The 26,904-nt window shown below is 36.6% G+C and overlaps 2 protein-coding genes across 4 annotated transcripts in view; both read right to left on the bottom strand.

Moving 5' to 3' along the window:
* LOC126765721 (uncharacterized) overlaps nt 1-26,752 on the bottom strand; it is a 488,551-nt gene extending 461,799 nt beyond the window's left edge. The window contains exon 1 of the mRNA XM_050483459.1: nt 24,645-26,752. Coding sequence (XP_050339416.1) covers nt 25,326-26,240 — 915 coding nt within the window. The 5' untranslated portion in view covers nt 26,241-26,752 and the 3' untranslated portion in view covers nt 24,645-25,325. The remainder of the gene's footprint in view (nt 1-24,644) is intronic.
* The window catches only part of LOC126765696 (uncharacterized), a 624,074-nt gene that overhangs the window by 560,359 nt on the left and 36,811 nt on the right, over nt 1-26,904 (bottom strand). The gene's annotated exons all lie outside the window — the stretch shown is intronic.

Below are 26,904 nucleotides of genomic sequence, written 5' to 3'. Positions count from 1 at the left end.
CGACTCGGACAAATCTGATTCGATCAGAACATTATCAATGTTGAGCTGCTGGCTGTCTTCAATAACATCGATATCTACCAGAACATTCTTGATGTTGGGCTTTTGGCTGTCTTCAATAACTTGAATGTCCTGTATGTCTTCGGCCGATAAATTTAATTCACAGAATGTCTCTTCAGATGATGAAGATGTCATTGTAGAAACGTGTTTTGGTTTAGATAGCAGCTTTTGCTTTAATATATATTTTTGTACTTTTGCCCTGTTCACGCGTATTATTCGTTAACAGCCACGGTAGAGGAGGAGTAAGGTCACTATCAGCTGATGTTATGTAAACAAAGGCACAGCTGAGAGGTGCCACTGTAGAAACGTCAAGTGTAGTCCGGGGTTGAGTTTCTAGTGGAATCCAAGATGGCCGACTTTTAACCGGAAAATGGTTGCATTGTGTGATTTTCTTAAAATTTATGGAAAAGTTGTCCCAAAAATATTGGTTATATATAAAAGTTGAATATATTTTCAAAAGAAAATCGTTTTATTTTAATATATATTCTTAAAGATGAGAACAATATGAGCTAATTCATGAAAAATTAAGTTTTTTATTTATGCCTCTTTTTAACTGTGGTAAGTTAATAAATGTTCACCACAGAAAAATGTTACGAACAAATAAGCAACCATGCCGAATAGTGGGGTCCAGATTATACTCATTCACAGCCTTATTTACATTTTTGCCATCGTAACGAAGGTTTTTGCAAGGCAATTTGGTTGAGTTTATTTCATGGTTAAATGCTTTACGATGGTTTATTTAGTTATTTGAATCTGGAAGAAGTGTGCAAATTTCCCTTGAGACGATAAATAACAGATCGGGTTGGGATTTTATTCCAATAAAAGTACGGAATAACTAAACATGGCCTCGTTAATACTGCTGCGTAATGGGTCAGGTGCTGTTCCAATTTTATGATTTAAGAGATGTTGATTTATCTTACAGTAAAAAATTGTGTTTTACTGTTCAGACGAATTATTATGACATGTAATACCAAATTTTTCCACAATAGTTATCTCTTTTGGTACACTCATTATCAAAAATAATTTTCAATTTGTCCATGAATAAATTAACTACAACGCTTAAAAATATATAGCATATTTATTTATATCAAGAAGATATAATTAAATCTTTTGATAACAGCATTAAACTTCATTCTATAACAAAAATTTAAAATAGTATTTATACATGTACAAATATAGTACTATAAATTTATAATTTTATATTATAGCATTTTCGCTTTCTGCAACCCGTTTTGACCTCTCGCCACCCTTATTCACCAGAGGTGGCCATGATGTTTTATTGTGAACGTACACTTGAGGGGTAGGTTAAGGACTCTGAATGGCTCTTTTTTCTATTGTGAATGGGACTTTCCCTACTCCTCTATACCATGGTAACAGCGATTATGTTGTAGCATTCGTCGCATCTTAATAATAATTTAATACAATCTGGACAGTTATTATTTTTTTTCTGCCGTTCCATCCACTTTTTACAAAACGGACAATGCATTTGAAAGAGTTGAGGAATATATGGCTTCACTATAACTATATTATAGTTGTTTGAATTCTTTATTTTCTCGATGACAGATGTAGTTCTTCTTCTTTTCCTAACCATGGCCATCGTCAAAAAAAAACGACAGATGTAGTTTGATAGTTATAGTGTAAATATATGTCAGTATTCACTCAAAAAAAATTGTCTATGGTAAAATGTCACTTGAAATGTTAACGTCTCTTTGCTGTGCATCTATACTATAATTCTTTAATATTTATAAAAATCTAAAAGCAGCAAATTTCAATAAAATTAAAAAAGTGTTGTGTCGTGTGTTTGTGACTTACTAAATATGCCTCCAATAATTAGGCGGTGCGAAGTTCGCCGGGTCAGCTAGTCTTGAATAAAAACGACTCTTGTATCTAAAAAAAAGTTTTCTAATTATAATCTATAGTGAAATTGTAGAAAAAATATAAAAATCAGTAATTTCTGCTTACAAATCGAAAAATTGCTCTAATTTCTACGAAAGCAAACTTTAACCGGAAAAATTTTTTTTCCTTATTTTTGTCATAGGAGAAACTAAAATTTATAATGTAGATGTCAGACCCAAAAATCGTGTTGACCGGTGTAATCATTTACACGTTTGCAGGGGTCACTTAACTGAGCCTGTTTTCATCTTTTTATTGGTGGAGTTTTTTACGTGGCGGGTCTTAAAGCCAGCGCACAACCCTGAGGAGGGATGTTTCGCCTTCAAACGGATGTTTTTTTAGCTACTCTCAGGATTCTAGGTATAAAACCGGAAGTTGTGAGCTGATTGACTCATATGTAAAATAATCGTTTCTAGCAAGTCCCAAGTGAATGGCAATAAGGGAACTTTCCTCACTTCTTTGTTTTCAAATGATTTATTATAATTTTTTAGATTTTTTTTTTCAAATCCTTTTTTATAGTCTTGCAATATGATGCTACGGAGTATAATTGTATTGTTCATCAACGGTTGTATTTATCATCTAAAACCATAAAATTTTAAACCTAATCGGTATAGATATAGTTTTATGTACATATATAAAAATGATCAGGATGACGAAGAGAGTTGATATTCTGTCTGTCCGTCCGTTCGTTCGTGCAAGATGTTGCTTGAGAAAAAATGGAGATATCCTTATGAAACTTGGTATGACCGTTCCCTACTAAAAAAAACAGTACATGTACATTAGGGTGGGTCGATTCCGGACTTTTTCGACTCGGGATTTCTAATAGTGCGGAAAAGTTGTCTTAGTACTTCCTGATTCCAATGCAGCTTTTTGTTTTGAGGTCGGATTGCATCTTCAACCCCAACTCCGGCCTTGAAATTTCGGAAATTCGCTTAAAATCGTGAAATTGTCTACATAGCGCCTGAATTACTCATCTGATGGCACAATGTATAAAATAAAAGTTATTTGTCACGTCATTTGCTACCGAAATGGTAAACATGATCATGGCCGTAGGACGAACCGTTCCCGAGATACGAGCGAAAAGGCGGCGCGCCACAGCGCAAGGTAAAAATTTTGCAGCTCTCAGCTAACCTGTATTGGTCACCCAGAACCCACCGCGTGGAGGTGGCTGCTCTTCGGGTTCTTCCCAAGCCCAACCCAACCAACCAACCATATGTCAGGCTTGTTTTAGTCTGAATCTGTGTCAAATTTATTGATAAAATCAGATTTTGTACTAAACTTTGGCACTTGTTGCCTAGATTTCAGTGTAGAGCGTATAAAACGATCACGAGATTAGGGGCCAATAAGATGCCTCTGTCACCAGTTTAACGGTTCTCTCGACTGCCACGGTGTGAGAGGGGAATTCACTAAATTTCCATATCTCTGCTGTGTCTCCCGACAGCCCTTTTATGAGTTCTTCGTTAGAAACTGAACAAAGAACTGGTGGAACAGTCAAGGTAAGTAATAGCCTTCCAGTTAATCTTATCGTAATAATTATTAGCTTTGAAATTCAGCTTTGGCACTTTATTATATCTAACCCTTCCATTTACAGTGTCAGACTCTGCTTCTCTGGCTGCCAGAAGACGGTCAAGGGCCAACTTTCTGACTTCTATCCGTTCGTCAGTCATCATACTAAGGATAATGTTTTCTGGAAGAGCAAAGAAAGTATTCTGTTGAATGGATGAATCGACGACCTTGCGCAGTTTAGCAGGTAAGTATCTCGACCTTTGAATTGCAGTATAGAGATGGCGCGAGCCATCTTTGATTGAACTGTTGAATCTTATTGAGAACCACAAAGGTGAGTAAACTGTAAGTATGTACTTGACCAAAATCTTTATTTCCTTTGTTGGTTTGTCAGTAGAAATGTATAATCTCAGAATTCTATTTGCACAGGTGAGCCAGCGAGATTTGCACATGTTACTTGGATGCATCGACGCTAAATCTGAGGAACATTGACCGGAAATAACAGCTTCTGATATTTTATAGAGATAAGCTTGGTCTGTGCTAAGTTGGGTCGGATTAATAACCTCAGAAGGTAATTGGCAGGATGGAAAACTTTCAAATTTGACACAATTACGGAGCAGTTTACCTATGTCGCCAGAAAATGTATTTGGACTCTTTGAGACACCATCTATGTGTTCGAAAAGAGCACGAAATGGAAGTTCGTTGAAATGTAGAAGACAAACAACCCACTGTAATGGCCTACCTATTCTTTCTTCTAGTTTCCGAATGATTCCACCTTTCCAACCTGTGTTCGTGTTGGTGCCATCAGCACCTACAACTTCTAGATATTCCACATCAACTGAATTGTCTTGTAAATGTTGCCATATAGCTTGCGTCTCATCCTCAGCTGACCCGGAAGGAGAGGTGACGTGACGTGGCCAAAGTAATGACAACCAGGTTCCGCTATAAGAGAAATATTTTCTTCTTTGAGAGTGTCGCGGTAGTACTTTTCACCTTCGCTGACTTGTGTAAGTGTATTGTCTTTGCGGCTGAGTGATAGCACTCGGCGAAATCAACGTCAAGAAGTGTGGCCGCAAGCCGATTTTCACCTTGCGCTGAGGCGCGCCGCATTTTCGCTCGTATCTCGGGAACGGTTCGTCCTACGGCCATGATCACATATACCATTTCATAACAAATAACTTTTGTTTTATACATTTTGCCATGAGATGCGTATTTCAGGCGCTAGGTAGACAATTTCACGATTTTAGGCGAATTTCCGAAATTTCATGGCCGGAGTTGGGGTTGAAAATGCAATCCGATGTCAAAACAAAAAGTTGCGTTGGAATCATAGAGTACTAAGGCAACTTTTCCGCACTATTAGAAATCCCGAATCGAAAAAAGTCCGGAATCGACCCACCCTAGTCCTCAATACATATAGAGAAATGTTGCAAATCCACCGTAAAGAGCTGCAATAATTTGCTTGTAATTTCACTATTTGATTTTAGCCGCGCGACATTTAAAAGCTGGGTTTGAGTTTAAAACTTCGGTAATGCAGTCGAAGTTGATGGAATATCCTCTTCAAAAGTAACTGGTACATTTTACGGCGCGGCGTAGTTTTCGACTGCAAAAACATTTTCACAAAAACAATTTGATTTATTTTCAAAATTATATTACCATTTCCAATTGAACAGTGGGATGCTTCCGTTCCATATGTTTTTTTTAAATAAGATGTTGATGTTTTATCCGATATTTAGGATTTACAAATATCACATTTTGTGAAAATGGCATCAACCTCTTTAAAAATTTGCTACACATGACTCGTTTTGGTTCTTTTTGATACAGACATCTTTAATTTTTATTACGTATAAGCAAAATGATTTGTAACTCTTTCGTACTAAAATTAATGTAAATGATCCGTTATTTTTTAAGAACCATATTTTTTATGTCACAATAAATTTAATCTCTGAAGGTTTTTTTCAATATAAGGATACTCAATAGAAACTATTTAAAGTAAACGAAAACATACTTTTAAAAATATTTCGTTACTTATATTTACTGTATCAGTATATATTTATGTATATAAAATTGATGCAATTTTAAGATTAAAAGTTTTATAATTGGCCTTACTACTGCATTGAGGTTTCTGTAATCAATTTAATTTGTACATAAGTATTACTCTTTTAAAGCTAAATTAAGTTATTTTATATGTCAACCAATTTTTACTTATCTAAAATTGAAAGGAAACTCATAGCTTTAATGAATATGAATTCATCACAGTCGCAATTTTTCATGTTCCACTGTGAATGCTATTTTGTCACAGTCGCAATTTTTCATGTGACAGTGTGACTGCTACTTTGTAGAAGTTTCCCATGTGTTCCCTAATTCAGGTCAATGTTGCTTTAGGAAACTTGTCACAACTGTGACCAGTGATTTTTAAGTAGCAGTGACAAAATCACAGGTACTGAAATATTTGCCATCTCTAATTTGGTTAACGGATTGCAGCATCACACCACATGAAGCATATGTACATACACATATGTATGTATATAGTTTACATGTCGTGAATTTACATCTCCGTTCACTAATTATACAGATCATTCAGCCATCAGCTGACAGGTAATGGTTTGTGTCCTTACTAATTATGCGCATGACTGCCTTCTAAAGAACGTATTATTCATACTGAAACGCGATTTCCTTTTTGAGAAATTAAAATTACAAATAGCTAGTATTGATGTTTTCGTTTCCTTAAGTTGAGAAGTTTTGCAAATAATAGCTGGAATGATTTTTGACAACGTTGCACACTTCTCAGCAGAAGTTTCCGGGGTTGCAAATTCTAAAGGTTTTAGTATAGCTATTACTTAATTAGTTGCCTCAATCTAACTACCTTAAATCACTTCGGGTCCAATCGAGGTAAACAAAATCATCTGAGACAAATTGAGATTTTTTGTTGCATCTGCAGCAACGCCTGCTTCGATCTGTGCGCGTCGAAATCTACCCGAATTGATGACACTATTTCTGATCCATAAAAGAATAGCTTTTACTTTAGAAATTAAATATTCAACTTCATTTAAATTTAGACAAGTTTCCACAAGCAAGTTTATAGTGTGAGCAAAACATGATAAATAGCAGGTTTTTCTTTAAGTTAAATTTAATTTGTATACTTAAGCCTTAAAAAATGTAATATTACACCTATGTAACTTCTCTCTGCAATCGTATCGCCCAAATACATATCTGTAATTATATATGAACATATACTTCGCTAGTAAAATAATTAATAATGTAACTTATATTTATATGCTGATTTAACAGAATCGTTTTTCGAGCAAAGTAAGCTTTTAAAATATTTTGAACTCGGAACTTTATAAAGTGAGCAAATTTGCCATGCGCATAATAAAATAATCTACATGTGACCTGGTCTACGAAAAAGGGGCTTAGGTGTTAAAAAAAAGGAGAACAATTAATGAGATAACGAGAAACTGACAATTATTTTTTAACAGCTTTTCCCAGAAAACTAGTTTTCGCACGTTAGCTCCCTTTTTGTAGACCAGGTCACATATACTTATACTATATATAAAAATGAAACCCGTTTTCTATTGTCACGACATAACATGAAAACGGCTAGACCGATTTGGCTGAAAATTGGTGGGGAGGTAGCTTAGAACCAGGGTAAGGACATAGAATACATTTTATCTCTATATGTTAATACAACTCATAAATACAAAAATTATATTTCAAATCATAAGCATTTGCTCAAAATTCATGTTTGCAGGAGTCAATTGAGAATTTCATTTCTTCGAAAAAAACACAAAAACAATAAAAAACAAGGAAGGAAGGGCTAAGTTAGGGTGTCACCCAACATTTTATACTCTCGCATGATAAAGTGATAATCGAGATTTCATCATCCGTCATTTACATATTTTTTTACTTTGCTGTAAAATTAATTAGATTAGTAGTTCCTGAGATATGGTTTTTGGTCCATAAGTGGGCGACGCCATGCCCATTTTCAATTTTTAAAAAAAGCCTGGGTGCAACTTCCTTCTGCCATTTCTTCCGTAAAATTTAGTGTTTCTGACGTTTTTTGTTAGTCGGTTAACGCACTTTTAGTGATTTTCAACATAACCTTTGTATGGTAGGTGGGCGTGGTTATTATTCGATTTCTTCCATTTTTGAACGGCATATGGAAATGCCTAAAGGAAATGACTCTATAGAGTTTGGTTGACATAGCTATAGTAGTTTCCGAGACATGTACAAAAAAACTTAGTAGAGGGCGGGGCCACACCCACTTTTCCAAAAAAATTACGTCCAAATATGCCCCTCCCTAATGCGATCCTTTGTGACAAATTTCACTTTAATATCTTTATTTATGGCTTAGTTATGACACTTTATAGATTTTCGGTTTTCGCCATTTTGTGGGCGTGGCAGTGGGCAGATTTTGCTCATCTTCGAACTTAACCTTCTTATGGAGCCAAGAAATACGTATACCAAGTTTCATCATGATATCTCAATTTTTACTCAAGTTACAGCTTGCATGGACGGACGGACGGACGGACGGACGGACAGACGGACGGACGGACAGACAGACATCCGGATTTCAACTCTACTCGTCACCCTGATGACTTTGGTTTATATAACCCTATATTTGACTCTTTTAGTTTTAGGACTTACAAACAACCGTTATGTGAACAAAACTATAATACTCTCCTTAGCAACATTGTTGCGAGAGTATAAAAACCTCACATCTATATATATAAAAGAAAGTCGTGTTAGTTACACTATTTATAACTCAAGAACGGCTGAAGCGATTTGGCTGAAAATTGGTGTGGAGGTAGTCTAGAACCAGGGTAAGGACATAGGATATTTTTTATCTCTTTATGTTGAAATTCAATGCAACTCATAAATACAAAAATCGTATTTTAAATCATATTCATTTATTAAAAATTCAAATTTGTAGGAATCATTTGAGAATTTCATTTCTTCAAAAACAAAAAATGTAAATAAAGTAACAATAAAAAATTAACATTAACATAACATTAACAACACCTCACGTCTATATACATAAAAGAAAGTCGTGTTAGTTACACCATTTAAAACTCAAGAACTGCGTTTCTATTGTTACACACCGAAGCAAAAATTCGGTTTTATTACGATTAAAGAGCACTCAAACACTTCTCCGAATCAGTCATTCATTGTTTTTGTTGGATTATGCCCTTGCGAGGCACTAACTTTGCACAGAGCTTTCGCCTCTTCATTTCGCCTGTTTCCAGCTTATCAAATATCTTTTCAACGGTGAATTTCCCTGAGCCCAAATTCAGTAGTATTTTCCTCCAAAAAGCAATGCTTTGTTAACACACAAAATGTTTTATGCTCAATTTTTTTGTAAACTAACACAAGTTGCTTTACAAAAATGCTATATCTCATTAACTAATAGTTGCAATCCAACTAATATAAATCATATAGTAGTACTTTCTATGTATCAGCCACAGTGAAGCGTGGTCGGGTCCTCTAGTAAGAAATACAAGTTTTTGTAAAGCAGTGTTGCCAGAATATTTTTCCAGGGACCACTAGTGTCGACTCTAAAACCACTAGCGCTCTCTCCAAGCTGAACTAACTAATTTAAATATTTAAACGAAAAGGAAAAAAAGTCAAAAAATTGAAATTTAAGGTATTTGAAATAAATAATTATTATTATTCGCAAACTAATTTAAAAGTTAATACTTTTAAAATGATAAAAATACAATGAAAATATTAAATTATTTTTATCTATTAAACTAATAACAGAGATTAAAATTTTTTTATTTATTATTTTTGTAATTAAAGATTAGAAATGTTTTCTTCTTCTGAAGAACTATCGACAATATTTTCAAGCTCATTTTCTTGAGAACGATTTACAATTTGCCGAACGACTTTATCTGGTATCTCATAATCGTGACAGCATTTTCCAGCTAAAGATAAACCAGCTCGCACCATCAGCAGTGATCTCAACATTGGTAGATCCATCTTATTACGCTTTTTACTTTTGATTATGTTCATATTACTAAAAAGTCTCTCGACGTCAGCATTAGAGTGAGGTAATATCAAAATTGCCATAGCAGAAGAAGCCAATTTTTTGAATCTTCCTTGTCCTTGAGCATCCTTAAAGGCCAAAACTTCATGCCAAAACTTTTTAGTATCTTTAGATTCATTCCACTTTAAGGTATGAATTTGATACCATTGGTCGTTTATTTGTGCAATCAAGTCTTCACTCTTATTGTGATTAAAATATTTGATTAAATCAGTAATAGGTTGTTTGTTAGGGTTTAGTGCACAATCAACACTAATTCTTTTGATCGTGATCATTATGCCGACATTATTAGGTAATCGAACTTTAACTTCATTAATTAAATTCACAATAAATGTTATACATCTTTGACGAATTGCTTTCTCGTCACTCTGCTTTAGTCCCTGTTCTTTTAATTTTGTCATAGCAGTATTAAATCTATACCCTAAATTACATGTTGGATCAATGAAATCATTTATGTTTTGAGTAAAAAGATTCACTCTTTGGGTAGGCAGTTTAATCTATTAACAAGTAACTCAATTAAATTCACCAACTCGTCACTTAGTTCTCTGCATCATTCGACTCAAATAATTTATTAACCCTATTTAGTTTAGTAAGTATTGGATAAAGAAAAGCAAGAAACGCAAAGTTAATGTCATCGTTATACATCCCATGCAAGACTTCTGCCGTGTAACATCTTTCGTCTAATTTAGCAATTGAAAACTGAGTTTATAGCTCCAGCCACTGGTTATATGTATATCCGTGAGACAGCTGATTCAATTGATAACCACCTAGTTTGAGAGGACTGCACGATCTTCAGTGGATCTTTTCCATTATTTATTGCTTTATACAAATCTTTATATTTAGCTTGTCTTGACGCAGATCGGGAGAACCAATTGTAAGTTTCACTAATTATACATTATTCTAGATTTCGTGGTAAAAACTGTTTGGCAGCACTAGAGGCGGCTAATTGTAGTGAATGACATATACAACGGACTAAAATCAAATGAGGGACCTCTCTTTTTAATTTCGCGTAAACGCCTTCATTTACATCAATCATAACTGATGCACTGTCGGTTCCAATACCCATCATATTTATTAATTCTAATTCAAACCGCTGAAGAACGTCTTTAATTGCAGAAACAATACTATTAGCATCACAGTCATCTAACGTTACTAAATCTAAATATGTAGATACGACCTTCTCGAAACGATTACTGTAATAGATTATTACAATTCCTAGGTTTTTCATAACATCAATAACGGTTGGTTCATCAATTAGAATACTGTAAGGTTGACTTTTCAAACCTTCTTTTAGTAGATCAGAGAAATGTGGTGCACAAACATTCATGATGATATTTGAACACTTTGTTCGATGCAACTTTATTTTATCCTCTTCATTGGTAAAAGAGCGATTAATAGCCTGCCCTAAATGATCAATCACACATACGCTCGTGTGCATGTTTTTGATACTTTACTATCTATTGGTTTGAATGGAAGTTTTGGATGAACCGTGATAATGTGTTAATGATGTATATAATGTATTATGTATGTAAATAATTGAAACTATAACTTTATTAAAATTGTTGTTTAAAGAAAAGGTGAGTAATAAAAAATAATCTTATTTTGATTTACCTTAGCATTTTCTTGATGTTTTTTGGTCGTTGTATAGCAGTGGTTCCCAAACTTATTTTGTCTACCGCCCACTTTGAGAATAAATATTTTTTTAGCGCCCCCATATTTAAAAACCACTATAACTTCAAATTAATTATTGTGACCTATATATGTATATTAACGGAGAATTCTAAACGAAACTTTTACTATAACCAGCAACTTGAAACCTGAGCGCAGTAGGTAACATACAACGGCGCTTAGGTCTCAAGTTAATTCTTACGGGCTCCACCTGCCAATAAGAATGATTATTGAAACACAACTTTATAGTATTAAAACAGAGAATCTTTTATTAAAAATAAAACTAAAATAATCGATCCATATATAAAAACTAATGTGAAGGATGAATCTGATGCTGTTTAATAAGTTTGTTAATATCAGGTTCCAATTTACTCAAGAACAGTCGCAAGTCGCCACGTTCGGTAACAAGCAAACGATTTCTATTTTTAGTAAGCAGTGTTGTCACAGCACTAAATCCACGTTCACACAAATATGACGATGGGAATGCTATCAAGAATCGTTGAACGATTGACCACAATCCAGGGTACAATTGCGAGATCGGTTTTTGTAGCCAAAATTCTTGGTAACCATTTTTGAACTTGATTTTTATTTCCTCGTTTGTTGTCAATTCTATAAGTTCTTCTTCCAGCTGAGGTGACATTGCTGTGTTGACATTTGAAAACGGATCCAACACCCAGTCTGGTATTTCCAAGTTCAAAATGTCCTGGTATCGTTCGGTGAAGTCAATGTGGAGGTTTTCCAAATGTTGGCAGTAGGCAAACAATTCGTCGTTACTGCATGATACTGATAAATTCGGAAAATTGTGAAACTCACGTCTGCCCAGATTCTTTTTGTGTAGAAGCAGTTTGGCTGCGAAAGCAGCAACGACGTTTTTTGTTTTAATTAAATTTAGTTTATCGCCTTGCAGTTGGAGATTCATGTCGTTGAACAATTTATACAGGTCTGTCATGTAAGCTATATCATTCTTTGATGTTATGAGCTTGTCTTGAAATTCTGTATCTTTAGTTTCCAAGAACTCTATAACAGAGTCAAACAGGTTGTAGAATCGAGTCAGACAATTGCCTCTTGATAGCCAACGAACTTCAGTATGAAACAACAAACGATTGAAATCCTCGTCATTAGTAACACAAAGCTGATGAAATAATCTATCATTCAAAGAGCTGTTGCGGATTTTATTGACTGCTTTGATGACATATTGCAGTGATTGAAATAGTTTTTCACTTAAGTTTCTAGCAACTAAATGTTGTCTATGAATAACGCAATGTACACCAAGGACATCTGGAATTTTATTTTTTAAGTGCGCTATTAAGCCTTTATGGCACCCTATCATAGCCGGAGCGCCATCCGTAGCAATTGAAATAATATTTTTCAAAGGAATCTCTTTCTCATCGCAAAACTTTTCCAATATATTGAATATGGTTTCGCCTTTTGTATCGGTCTCTAAATTTCTAGCAAATAATAGTTCTTCACATATTTTCTCATCTTTAATAAACCTCACGTAAGACAACAACAATGCTTCATTAGTTGGTAAAGTGGACTCATCGAGCTGAATTGAGAATTGGCTTGTCCTCAGGTGATCGCACAATGATTCTTCAATGTTTTCAGCCATTTCATCAATTCGTCTTTGCACAGAATTATTACTCAAAGGAATTTTTCGGATAATATCTGCGGCCGGTTTATGAAGCACGGTAGTTATTACTTCATTTATTGCTGGCAATATTAACTCTTCTGCGATGTTATGTGGTTTGCCTTTTTGAGCAATTAACAAAGAGATATTGTACGAAGCTCGAAGTCCGTCGTCATCTTGCTTAGCAGCCGCCGAAAATAGTTTTGCTACACTTGGCTGAGTATTATGCTTCTTCTCTAGGTCTTGAAAATATGCTACATTCTTGTCTCTCTTATCTGGATGCATTTTATTCAAATGATCTTGCAGTCTTGAAGGCTTCATTGCTTCATTCGAAAATGTTTTTAGACATAGAAGACACAAAGGCGAGGATGGGTTTGTGGGATTTTCAATGAATCCGAATTTAATGTATTCCGCACAGTATTGCCGTCTCTTCTTTTTTACTTCCGACATTGTTTTGCTTTGAGAAATACGTTTAACTTCGCGAGTAGTGTAAAGGAGGCGTAAGTAATGCTCATCTATTGCGCGCAAAACCACAAATGAATATAAAATAAATATTACATTGTTTATATAGGAATGCTTAAGCTGCTTAAGTTAAGCACAATTATTATATAGTAGTCCAAAAATATGAATTCTTATTTTTCCTAGAAATACATTTGTAAAAAAAGGATCTTTCTCCTTTTCGTATTATCTTATTTTTCCCAGAAATACATTTGTAAAAAAGGATAAAGATCCTTTTTTTATTTTCCACATAAAAGATTTAAGGAGTTCAAAAAGCTCAAAACGTGCGTTACATCAGCCTACCTACCCGACGTCATTTCGCAAGTGATAAAATAAATTATTCAAGAGCTCAAAGCATTCGCTACATCAGCTCGAACCTACCTACCCTACACCTTTGCGCAAATGATTATATTATGATAGCGAATGCCCACATACAGATTTGGCAATGGCAATAGCAATACGTTTGACAGTTAGTATTCTATAAATTCTATCCTGTCGAGATGCCCCGTTAGGAAACGGAGTGACCGATTGACATGATTTTCATTTTTTCTATATTCAATAAAATAGGACAGATATATGAACTACGCGGAGAGAAATATAGAACCTAGTTTGAGCAATCTTTTAATTCATATTAGTTGATGTTCACAAGTTGTTGTTGAGAGTCGAGAGCTCATGTAGTCGTTGTCTAAGAGACCTCCTAGCTAAATAAAATTACAAACAACCCTCCAGGCCCCTACACAACGCCCCCATTTTCTTTCAGGGTCTCTTACCGCCCCCCTTGATACCTGCAGCGCCCACAAGGAGGCGTTATCGCCCACTTTGGGAAACACTGTTGTATAGTATGACTTTTTAAATCTGCGTAGTGATTCCGCAACGTTACACCGCATAACCTACACTTAGCTACTTTATTGCCGTCTTTATCTTCAACAACTTGTAACCAATCTTTTAAAATACGGCCTTTGAGCCAGAAATCTCTAAATTTTTGAAAATACTGTCGTTTACTAAACATTGTTTTATGTATGAGTATATTAATGATGGAGTACATTAGAAGTAAATTTTCACTTTAAAAGATTTAAAAAATGTTTATTTATTGTGTTACGAAGAAAGAAAGAGCGAACAAGATAAAAGAGAACGTATGAGTATATCAAACAATTGAGTATAGTGGAATGTATCGGGTGATTTTTTAAAAGCTTGATAACTTTTTTTTAAAAAAAAAACGCATAAAATTTGCAAATCTCATCGGTTCTTTATTTGAAACGTTAGATTGGTTCATGACATTTACTTTTTGAAGATAATTTCATTTAAATGTTGACCGCGGCTGCGTCTTAGGTGGTCCATTCGGAAAGTCCAATTTTGGGCAACTTTTTCGAGCATTTCGGCCGGAATAGCCCGAATTTCTTCGGAAATGTTGTCTTCCAAAGCTGGAATAGTTGCTGGCTTATTTCTGTAGACTTTAGACTTGACGTAGCCCCACAAAAAATAGTCTAAAGGCGTTAAATCGCATGATCTTGGTGGCCAACTTACGGGTCCATTTCTTGAGATGAATTGTTCTCCGAAGTTTTCCCTCAAAATGGCCATAGAATCGCGAGCTGTGTGGCATGTAGCGCCATCTTGTTGAAACCACATGAGTCAACATTTAAATGAAATTATCTTCAAAAAGTAAATGTCATGAACCAATCTAACGTTTCAAATAAAGAACCGATGAGATTTTGCAAATTTTATGCGTTTTTTTTAAAAAAGTTATCAAGCTCTTAAAAATCACCCGATAGTTGTTAAAAAAGGTCCCCCCCTTGAGATATTTATTTGTCTTATTCGTAGCTCTTTAGAAGCTTAAAATAGAACTAAAATATCTTATGGGGGAAGCAATTGTGAAGAATATACTATACTATACTTGTGCTCACACAATTAAGCCACATAAACGTTATGGTGTACAAATTCATAAAAGTTGAGTTTTATTGATAAATCGAAAAAAAAAAGTTCACAAAATTAATAGAAATTGCTTTAACCTTATTGTACTTATAGTTTTTTAAAGGTAAATTTTAATGCAAAAGCAAAAATCTGTTTTTTTCTTCATTGGTATGTATTTTTCGTGCTCATATAATTAAGCCACCTGCAAAAATAAGCTGTCAGATAAAAGAATTCGATGTTTTGTTCAAAAAAACTTGCCTTATTTAGACTAATATTTTTTTGGGAATCCCTTTTGCAAAATTACTTCCCTGCAGCGTTTGACGGCTTTCTCGCCGCAACTTCCCTTTTAATAATCCCCCATAGATTCTCTTTAGGGTTTAAATCCGGGCTTTGGGCAGGCCACTCAAGACACTTGATACGGTTCATCACAAACCAGTCCTTAACGACCCTGGAGTAGTGCTTTGGGTCGTTATCCTGCTGAAATATCCAAGCTGGTGGTAAATTATCGGCGTAATTTCCATTTAGGTGTTCGGCTAAAATGTCTCAGTACATACTGCCTGTCATTTTGCCCTCAACTTGTACAAGTGGTCCTACTCCGCATGAAGTAAAACACCCCCACACCATGAATGTTGATCCACCATGTTTGACAGTGTTTTTGGTATACCGTGGGTTAAGTTCTTGTAGTGGTGGTCGCCTGACATAGGGTCTACCGTCATTCCCAAAGACATTGAATTTAGATTCATCACTCCATACCACTAGATCCCAGAATTTTGAGTCCTTTTGCAGGTGCTCTCTCGCAAACACTAGCCTTCGTTTGATGTTCCTTTTTGTAACGATCGGTTTGCTTCGTGCAATTCGCCCATTTAAGGAATTTTCCTGTAATCTCCGGCGGACTGTCTGTGCTGATACCCGTACACCATGATTTTGCTCAATTTGAGCTCTAATTTCGCTCGAGGTCAAAAAAGGATCCACCTTGCTCATTCGTACTATCTGCCTGTCGTCGTTAGGAGTTGTCTTTCTGGGTTTTTTATGGGGCAGATTTTCAAATGACTTATGTTTTTTAAAATATTGTAAAGCATTATTAACCTTTCCCCTGGAAAAGGTTAAATATTCCACTACTTTCGCAATATTTTTGAACTTTTGTTCATGTTTCATACATTCCAATATGACTCTTCTTTCACATGGAATTGTACTCTTGTTTTTACCCACTGTTTAGAAAACTTTCAAAAAACGTTTTTAAATTAAATGGAACCAATAAACGTTTCACTTTTTTAATAATTTTTTTACACAGACCGTGATTGCAAAAATTTTGTAACACTGGCTTAATTATACATATGAGCACACGCGACTAGTTCAACTGCGAGTTTATTTTAATTTTTTCGCCAACCACGATACTTATTTCTCTGAATATGATCTTAACAACTTCTCAACATATAACGGAACTTTTTTGCATACCGTTATACAAATGAAAAGCTAATACGGTGAATTTATTTTCAGAAACATAGTTTTGCTATGCAGTGGCTTAATTATGTGAGCACAAGTGTACAATATATATTATTAATTTTTTGTATTTACCGTCAGAGGGTATTTATCACTACAAAAACCACCAGCCACTAAAAAAAGTTTTTTGCCCACTAGAGGGAAAGTAAAACCACTAGTTTTAGTGGTAAAACCACTGAGTTGGCAACATTGCTGTAAAGTGAAACAGAATTCTTCAATTTTCGAAAATGGCGGTTAGTAATTTTACTGCAGAAGACATAGTTCGACTGATAGCGACTCAAACGACGAACTTAAGAGCTGAAATAGCTCAGCTAAATAACCGAATAAAAATTATAACAACTGCTACGCAGGTGACAGAATACGAAACACAGGCAATTAACGACTCAATTATGTGCAATGAAAATGTAGAAAATCTGAAATCTTTACAGGAATCTTCGGGAAGGTCATACGTCAGCTGGAGGGAAGCTGCAAAAAATTCAATAAGTCTCTATATAGAAGAGAGTAGGAGATATTTTGGAGCCCTAACAATACTGAGAAACAAGATTGTTGGCAATGCTAACGACATTTTGACAAACCATGGCGCAGTTCTAAATTTAGAGGCCATATTTTCGAGATTAGATTTTGCGTATGCTGATAGAAGGCCAATACAAGTAATTGAAGAAATAAGCACACTTAGACAAGGATCACAATCCCTAATAGACTATTACAATGATGTCAATAATTAATAAATAAAATAATAATGGCGCTCGGAACAAGTTGCGAAATAACCATGCAATTAAATATTAAAAATCGGGAAACCGCACTTAGAACCTCATAACTGGCTTAAACTATCCTTTAAACCAAATACTTTTTACTTTAGAACCTACTGATTTGCCTAAATCTCTTGCTAAGGCGCAAGAACTTCAGTCAGATTAAATGAGGTTACAATTCGCGTTACATTTCTCCAAAAAGAATCAAGAAATTAATTCTCGAAAACAACAATTTAATAAAAACTTTCAAAATAATTTGAGGTATCCACAGAGGCTAACTAATACGAACAAAAAATATCCCAATCGTCCAGAACCAATGGACATGGATCAATCAAATCAAATAATAAATAACCTTAGTCCTATGCAAACAAACCAAGTACCGGCTAGGAGTAACAGATATAATTGGGAAACCAATTATCAACCAAACAGCCTCCACCTAACCAATCATTGGGGAAAACCATTTTTTAGGGTAAACTCTGATTTGCCCTATATTATAAAAACAGATATGAAAACCGGGCAAATCATTCGAATTTTAATAGATACGGGGCAACCATTTCATATATATGAACTGGAATTTATAATAACAAAAACACTTTTCTAATTAAGAAGAGAGTAAGAACCATTAATGGTTCGACCATCATAAAACATTTTCATAATAGTAATATATTGAGCGTACAAGAACGTTTTTATGAAATTGATAACTTAGAGAGTGATCTCTTAATTGGACTTAATTTTTAAATAAAATCGGAGCCACAATAGATATTCCAAATGGGACAATAAAGTCCTAAGATGCCAGCCGAAGAAAGTACCGGCAATTTTAAAAATATCAAAATTGTAGAAAAAACAAGTTCTACAACGCCACCCGAAGATTTTACCGGCAATATTATATTAAAAAGAAATTATTTTATGCAAAAAGGAGCCTAAAACGTCAGTCCCCAGTTCTTACCGGAAAAATAAAACATAAAAAGAATGGTGAAAAACCAAATAAAAATATAACAATACAAAATTTAAACTACTTAGGACATGAAAATCCTAAAACGCCAGTCGAAGATAATACCGACAATAAAATAAAAATATACACTCCAAAAAAAGGCGGTACTAATATTTTAAAAATAAACAATTTCGATATTACCGATGAAAATAATTTCGCAGAATTAACTGAGGTTCAAACACATGTAAAAGAAAAAATTGCTCTAATGTATTTAGGAAGTAATACAAGCTTCCAATTTCACCCTGGAGAAATAATTTATGAAAAAGTAATAGGAGAAAAAAATAAATTAAATCCTAAATATAAAAAACGAATAGTTGCAGAAGACTTTGGAAATAAAGTAAAAATACAAAATAGAAATACAATAATAAATTAAGACAACATTAAAGTTTAATTTCATTATCTTATAGGCGCAATAAAGACATTTTTACATACTATATTTCGTCGATACTTTTATATTATATATCAATAATACTATATCAGACTTAATTAACTACACAAGAGAAAATTACTAAAATGCAAAAATAAATGTTATTCAGTCCAATTTTGGAAAAAACAGTTCAATAATGCATTTGGTATGATAAAAAGAAATAATACTTGTTTTTCAGACATGTTAAATAATAAACATGCTAATTGTACAAAGATTAATGAAGCAAATAATGTAATAAATATTGTAAAAGACGGTGCTATAATAGTTTTCGGAAAACATATTGAGAATAATTATACAATAGACGGAGTATACTATATACTCTTGTGATAACTTTGAAGATAATGTAATAACTGATGATATAAAATGTAAAAATCCTGTGGAAAGATTTTTAAATATTTAAAAGAAGGTAAATTTAGGCCATTTTTTTGTAAAATAATATATTGAAACAACAAATATTGATTTAATATTGGAAAACTTTAACATGTTAAATCCAATAAAACGAGAAATAAAAGGAAATCCTATTTGGTGGACATTTAGTACTTTATTATTGATAATCATATTGGGTTTTTTTATTACAAAAGTATGTTATTACTTTAATAATTTTATTATATTAATAATAAAATAATAATATTAATAAAACTATTGACACAAATTAATAACTTCCAGAATATATCATCGAAGACGGGACGCTTCGATTTAGAGGTGGGGGAGTTAATGCCAACAACAGCTAACAGCACTTATGTTTAAAGCAAATAAGTATATACATAATTTCATTATTAAACGAACGTGTCAAATATGTTATTGACGGATCGCCAATTAGGAAACGGCCATCAACTTTTTGTATTAAGTATATTTCTTACTAATAGAAGTTAAATTTATCACAACAATATACATATATACGTACAACTTTTGTAATATTAATCTTATATACTCATGTATCTGGACATTCTCATATGGATGTAAGTATGTATACGTATGTGCGCATTCAGAACTTCAAATCATGATTTTATCACTTACCAATATAATGGGTTGTCAAAGAAGTCTTGCTGAAAGCGCGTAGTTCTAGTTTTATTCGTCGCATCGGGTCATGCTATTCCTTTTTGGAAAGCTCATTTCACGCGCTAACACGTGTTTGATTGATTGTCGTTTCTTTAAAGTCGTTCGTGAGTTATAGCGTTGCAAACATGGAGCAAAATAAAGAGAAAATACGGCATATTTTACAGTACTACTACGATAAAGGACAAAATGCATCTCAAGCCGCCAATAAAATTTATGCAGTTTATGGATCCGATACAGTTTCTATTTCCACCGCACAACGATGGTTTCAACGTTTTCGTTCTGTGTAGAGGTGGTCGAAGATGCGCCACGCTCCGGAAGGCCTGCCGTCAAAAATTGCGATAAAATCGCTGAATTGGTCGAAAGAGACCGGCATAGTAGCAGCCGTAGCATCGGTCAAGAGCTGGGCATGAGTCATCAAACCGTTATAAACCATTTGAAGAAGATTGGAGTCACTAAGAAGCTCGATATATGGGTGCCACACGAATTGACGCAAAAAAACATCTTTGACCGTATCGACGCTTGCGAATCGCTTCTGAATCGCAACAAAATAAACCCGTTTTTGAAGCGTATAGTGACTGGCGATGAAAAGTGGGTCACTTACGATAACGTAAGGCGCAAACGGTCGTGGTCGTAAAGCGGTGAAGCGGCCCAGACGGTGGCCAAGCCTGGATTGACGCCAGGAAGGTTCATCTGTGTCTTTGGTGGAATTGGAAGGGAATAATCCACTATGAGCTGCTCCCCTATGGCCAAACGCTTAATTCGGACCTGTACTGCCAACAACTGGACCGCTTGAAGGCAGCACTCATGAAAAAGAGGCCATCTTTGATCAACAGAGGCCGAATTGTCTTTCATCAGGACAACGCCAGGCCACACAAATCTTTAGTGACGCGCCAGAAGCTCCGGGAGCTCGAATAGGAGGTTCTTTTGCATCCACCGTATAGTCCGGATCTCGCACCAAGTGATTACCACCTTTTTCTGTCCATGGCGAACGCGCTTGGTAGTCTGAAGTTGGCCACAAGAGAGTCCTGTGAAAATTGGCTCTCCGAGATTTTTACCAATAGGGAAGCGAGCTTCTATAAGAGGGGCATTATGAAGTTGGCATCTCGTTGGAACGGGTCATCGAACAAAACGGCGCATATTTGACTTGAATCGCATTATTGTAACCAATTTTATGAACAATTGAAAATTCAATAAAAACACCGCAAGACTTTTTTGACAACCAATATTACATGTGCGCGCTTTGATCTGCATTTTCATACAATCATATGCAGCCATACAGACTGCTTCGATTGCTGTTGTTGTTGTTTTCAATATGCAGCAAATTTGTTGTTGTTGGAGTATATAGTATATATTTCTCACAAAAACAATACATTTGTTTGATGCATATTGGCGTCATAAGATATTACACACATTTTATTCGTGTCAAAGATAATTACACAATGTCATTGAAAAATCTCAAGCGTTTTTGAGACACGGAAAATATAATAGTTAGGGATGCGCAATTTTAAATCACTCCAATTACCTGTCGCGAAAAATGTATGTATAAATTGTTCCGGTAACGAAAAAGCGTTCGTTCGGTTTCACAGTTCAATTCAAAGAGAGCATTTATTTAATTTCATTTAGTTGCTTAGCCTAAATCTTAAAACTAACGGCTTAAACTAGTGGTAATGTTCATATGTGGAGGATGGAGTCATGTGTAGAAGTTCACGCAAGTGAGGAAAGTTCTCTGATCGCCATTCACTTGGGAGTGGCCAGAAACGATTCTTTTACACATGGCTCAAGCAGCTCACTACTTCCGGTCTTTGACCAAGTATCCTCTGGGTAGCCTAAGAACATCCGTTCGAAGGTGAGCTAATGTGAGAAGGCGAAACATTCCCTACATAAGGTTGTGCGCTGGGCTTGGGACTTTTGATGACGACCATGGCAAACGGAATAAGGTCTACGATTTGAGGGCATGCACCTGGAATGTCCGGACCCTTAATTGGGAAGGTGCCGCTGCCCAGCTGGTTGATGTCCTCGCAAAAATAAAGGCTGACATCACCGCCGTCCAAGAAATGCGATGGACGGGACAAGGACAGAGACGAGTAGGTCCTTGTGACATTTACTACAGTGGCCATATAAAGGAGCGCAAGTTTGGTGTTGGATTCGTGGTGGGAGAGAGACTCCGTCGCCGAGTACTATCATTCACTCCGGTGAATGAACGTCTAGCCACAATCCGCATCAAAGCGAGGTTCTTCAACATATCGCTGATCTGCGCCCACGCTCCGACGGATGAGAAGGACGATGTGACCAAAGATGCCTTTTATGAGTGCTTGGAAACTTATGAGAGATGCCCCGCCACGATGTCAAAATCGTGCTTGGCGACTTTAACGCCAGGGTGGGCAAAGAAGGTATATTTGGCACTACGGTCGGTAAATTCAGCCTCCACGACGAAACATCCCCAAATGGGTTGAGGCTGATAGACTTCGCCGGGGCCCGAAATATGGTTAATAGTAGTACAAGATTCCAGCATAAGAAGATTCATCAAGCTACCTGGCTGTCTCCGGATCGAAAAACTACCAACCAGATCGATCATGTTGTGATAGATGGAAGACACGTCTCCAGTGTTTTAGATGTGCGTGCGCTCCGAGGTCCTAACATCGACTCGGACCACTATCTTGTTGCAGCTAAGATTCGCACTCGCCTCTGTGCAGCAAAAAACGCACGTCAACAAACACAAGGAAGGTTCGACGTCGAGAAGCTGCAATCACAACAGACAACCGAACGATTTTCTACTCGGTTTGCACTCCTGCTTTCTAAGAGCACTCGTCAACAACTCGGTATAAGGGAACTGTGGGACGGCATTTCAAACTCTTAACTTACAGGTGCAACCGAAACCATTGGTTTTCGGAAAGTGCGAAAGAACAGCTGGTACGACGAGGAGTGACGTGTCGCAGCGGAGAGAAAACAGACTGCCTACCTCGCAACGTGACGATCGACCACAGCACGTGCGGGAAGGGATAGATACCGAGAGTTGAAGAGGGAAGGTAGGCGCATTTTCAGACAGAAAAAAAAGAGGCCGAAATGCGTGAGTAGGAAGGGCTTGATAAGCTGGCCGACAGGGGTAATGCTCAAAAATTCTACGAAAAAATGCGGCGGCTTTCGGGAGGTTTCAAGACCGGAGCATACTCTTGTAGAACACAATCAAGTGATCTAGTCACCGATGCCCAGAGCATACTTAAACAATGGAGGGAACACTTCTCCAGCCTGCTGAATGGCAGTGAACGAACAATGCTAGGAGAAGGCGAACCCGATTCCCCAATCGATGACGATGGAGCAGACGTTCCATTGCCCGACCATGAAGAAGTTCGAATAGCAATTGCCCGCCTGAAGAACAACAAAGCGGCAGGGGCCGACGGTTTGCCGGCCGAGCTATTCAAACGGCGAAGAACTAAAAGGGAGCATGCATCAGCTTCTTTGTAAAATATGGTTGGACGAAAGCATGCCCAACGATTGGAATTTAAGTGTGTTGCGCCCCATCCACAAAAAGGGAGACCCGATAATCTGTGCCAACTATCGTGGGATAAGCCTCCTCAACATTGCGTATAAGGTTCTATCGAGCGTATTGTGTGAAAGATTTAAGCCCACCGTCAACAAACAGATTGGACCTTATCAATGTGGCTTAAGACCTGGAAAATCAACAACCGACCAGATATTCACCATGCGCCAAATCTTGGAAAAGACCCGTGAAAGGGGAATCGACACACACCACCTCTCCGTCGATTTCAAAGCTGCTTTCGACAGCACGAAAAGGAGCTGCCTTTATGCCGCGATGTCTGAATTTGGTATCCCCGCAAAACTGATACGGCTGTGTAAGCTGACGTTGAGCAACACCGAAAGCTCCGTCAGAATCGGGAAGGACCTCTCCGAGCCGTTCGATACCAAACGAGGTTTCAGACAAGACGACTCCCTATCGTGCTACTTCTTCAACCTACTTCTGGAGAAAATAGTTCGAGCTGCAGAACTAAATAGAGAGGGTACCATCTTCTACAAGAGTGTACAGCTGCTGGCGTATGCCGATGATATTGATATTATCGGCCTCAGCACCCGCGCCGTTAGTTCTGCTTTCTCCAGACTGGACAAGGAAGCAAAGCAAATGGGTCTGGCACTGAACGAGGGCAAGACGAAATATCTCCTGTCATCAAACAAACAGTCGTCGCACTCGCGACTTGGCTCTCACGTCACTGTTGACAGTCATAACTTTGAAGTTGTAGTTAATTTCGTTTATTTAGGAACCAGCATTAACACCACCGACAATGTCAGCCTGGAAATCCAACGCAGGATTGCTCTTGCTAACAGGTGCTACCTCGGACTGAGTAGGCAATTGAAAAGTAAAGTCCTCTCTCGACGAACAAAAGCTAAACTCTATAAGTCGCTCATAATTAACGTCCTGCTATATGGTGCAGAGGCTTGGGCGATGACAGCAACCAATGAGTCCACGTTACGAGTTTTCTAGAGAAAAGTTCTGCGAAAGATTTATGGTCCTTTGCGCATTGGCCACGGCGAATATCGCATTCGATGGAACGATGAGCTGTACGAGATATACGACGACATTGACATAGTTCAGCGAATTAAAAGACAGCGGCTACGCTGGCTAGGTCATGTTGCCCGGATGGATGAAAACACTCCAGCTCTAAAAGTATTCGACGCAGTACCCGCCGGGGGAGGCAGAGGAAGAGGAAGACCTCCACTCCGTTGGAAGGACCAATTGGAGAAGGACCTGGCTTCGCTTGGAATATGCAATTGGCGCCACGTAGCGAAAAGAAGAAACGACTGGCGCGCTGTTGTTAACTCGGCTATAATCACGTAAGCGGTGTCTACGCCAATTAAGAAGAAGAAGAACATTGATGTTATGGTCTGGATGATTTGCGGAAATGCATCGCATTACCCAGAATTCCGCCGAAATCTCAAAATTATTTAACCGCGACTTGAAAAATGCGCTTAGTTTTAACCCCACTTTTGTATTGGAAGTGCCAATTCCAATTACGCTTAATGTTTTGTGCTGATGGCGAATCCGCAACTTTTGTGCCAAGTCCTCCGTCATAAAGTTGACCTGGGAGCCTGAGTCGAGCAAAGCTCTCGCAGGCAGGTAATCTCCACAGCTGGTCCTCACTAAAATTACTACTGTTGCCAACATGACCCGATCCGGCATACTGGCTGTATGCATAGCATGTGTGGTTGATGGTTGCGGATGAAGTGCAGCGGGGAATGACACTGGATACTGGTGCAACAGCGAGTGATGAGATCGGTTGCATATGCGGCAACAATCCGCTCTGCATTTGGAAACGGTATGTCCTTTACGCAAGCAATTTATGCATAACGGTACCGCTTTGACGAACTCGAATCGGAAGAGCCTTGAAAGTAGGTCAGGTAGTTAGACGGTGATCCCTCGATTTGCAATGTTGACAAGTAGGCTGCCGTGTATTTGCAGCAACTAACGGCGATTTAGTCCTATCCATTTGTTGTTGCTTCCCATGGCTCGTACTGCCTGTTAGTATGGGCTTCGTCCTTGAGTGTGACGCTCCTTCCGCTGATAGCTGCTGGTATCTCCTATTTAGGGTGGCTTCACATTCCTTCCACAGTGGCAGTTTGTCATAGTCAAGCGCTTCTTTCCATTTGGATCGGGTGGCAGGGTCAACCTTTGTCATTACTAAATGTATTATAATAGCGTTTGTAATCTGTTTCTCATCGCCCAGCGATAGCAATGGGTCATATACCGCTAACACTTCGTCAATCATTGATCGCAATGAAGGCGCGGATGGCTTTGGTATGGTTGGCAGCTCAAAAAGTTTAGATATTGTATTGAAAAAAATCAAACATTTATTATCATAAACCTTTTTGAGACTTGCCAACGCTTTCGGGTAATTTTCATTCGACATCTGAAACGCTTTAACTGTTCCCAAAGCCTCCCCAGATAGACAATTAACCAAATGGTTAAATTTTTTAATATTTGAGATATTTGGATCATTATGAACCAAGCTCTCGAACAAACTCACAAAACTTTTGAATTCTGAATATTCTCCCCTGAATTTCGGCAAATTAATTTTAGGGAGCCTTGAGCTGTGAGAGGCTACAAAAGATGTTTCGGCAAGTGAAGTTTTATTTTTCGCTAAAATTGACTTAATTATGAAGTTCGTTTCAACGATTATGTCCTCTAACTCCTCTCGGGCCATGTCGTCCTCATCAATTTCTTCAATCTTTGATTGGCACTTCATTAATTTTTCACTATGTGAATTTAATATATCGAGACGACATTCCAATTCTATTGGATCTAAAGACATAGTCTTTTCGAGAAGGTCCGTTTTAATGCGCAAAATACTACATACTTTTCGCAACCGTTCTTTGAGGTCTTAACGATTTTAAGTCCGTCAACTCCTTACTTGGAGACAGGTTTGCGAGATTTGGCTTTGGCTTGCTCATTTTGCGTTGGTTAAATTAAATTTCCGAAAGAAAGACTATAACGGTAATATCGGGAAACGAAAAAATATATGTCGATTCCCAAATATACGAAAGCCAAACCAATTGTAATAAAAGTTGGCAACAAATATATTTGGAATCGGTTACGAAAGCGAGAAAAAAAATAATATCGATTGCCAAGTATACGAAAGGCAAACCAATAAATGCGCAAAATGAGCAATAGCACAGTAAAGTAATTTAACCGGAAAATGTCCGAACGAAAATCGACAAAAATTGCGAAAAAAGACCGATAATTGCAAACGCGGTTCGAAAAACTTGCGAAAAAATATATAATAATTCAATTTTGAAATAAGAATTTTTCACCTTTATTTTAAAATAAAGGGCTACCTCAAAATCCCAAAATCCCTTGATTCACTTTAAATTTGTACATTCAGATATAAACATACGTGGGGTTCAAATATATTAATTGTATAGTATATAGTATATAATATATATTGTTATACAAGTTATATATATATGTATGTCAAT

Source organism: Bactrocera neohumeralis, unplaced genomic scaffold, assembly GCF_024586455.1.
Source record: "Bactrocera neohumeralis isolate Rockhampton unplaced genomic scaffold, APGP_CSIRO_Bneo_wtdbg2-racon-allhic-juicebox.fasta_v2 cluster11, whole genome shotgun sequence".
In the NCBI taxonomy this organism is placed as follows: Eukaryota; Metazoa; Arthropoda; class Insecta; order Diptera; family Tephritidae; genus Bactrocera; species Bactrocera neohumeralis.
Note: the sequence above shows the minus strand (reverse complement) of the source record. Positions and strands in the feature narration are given on the sequence as shown.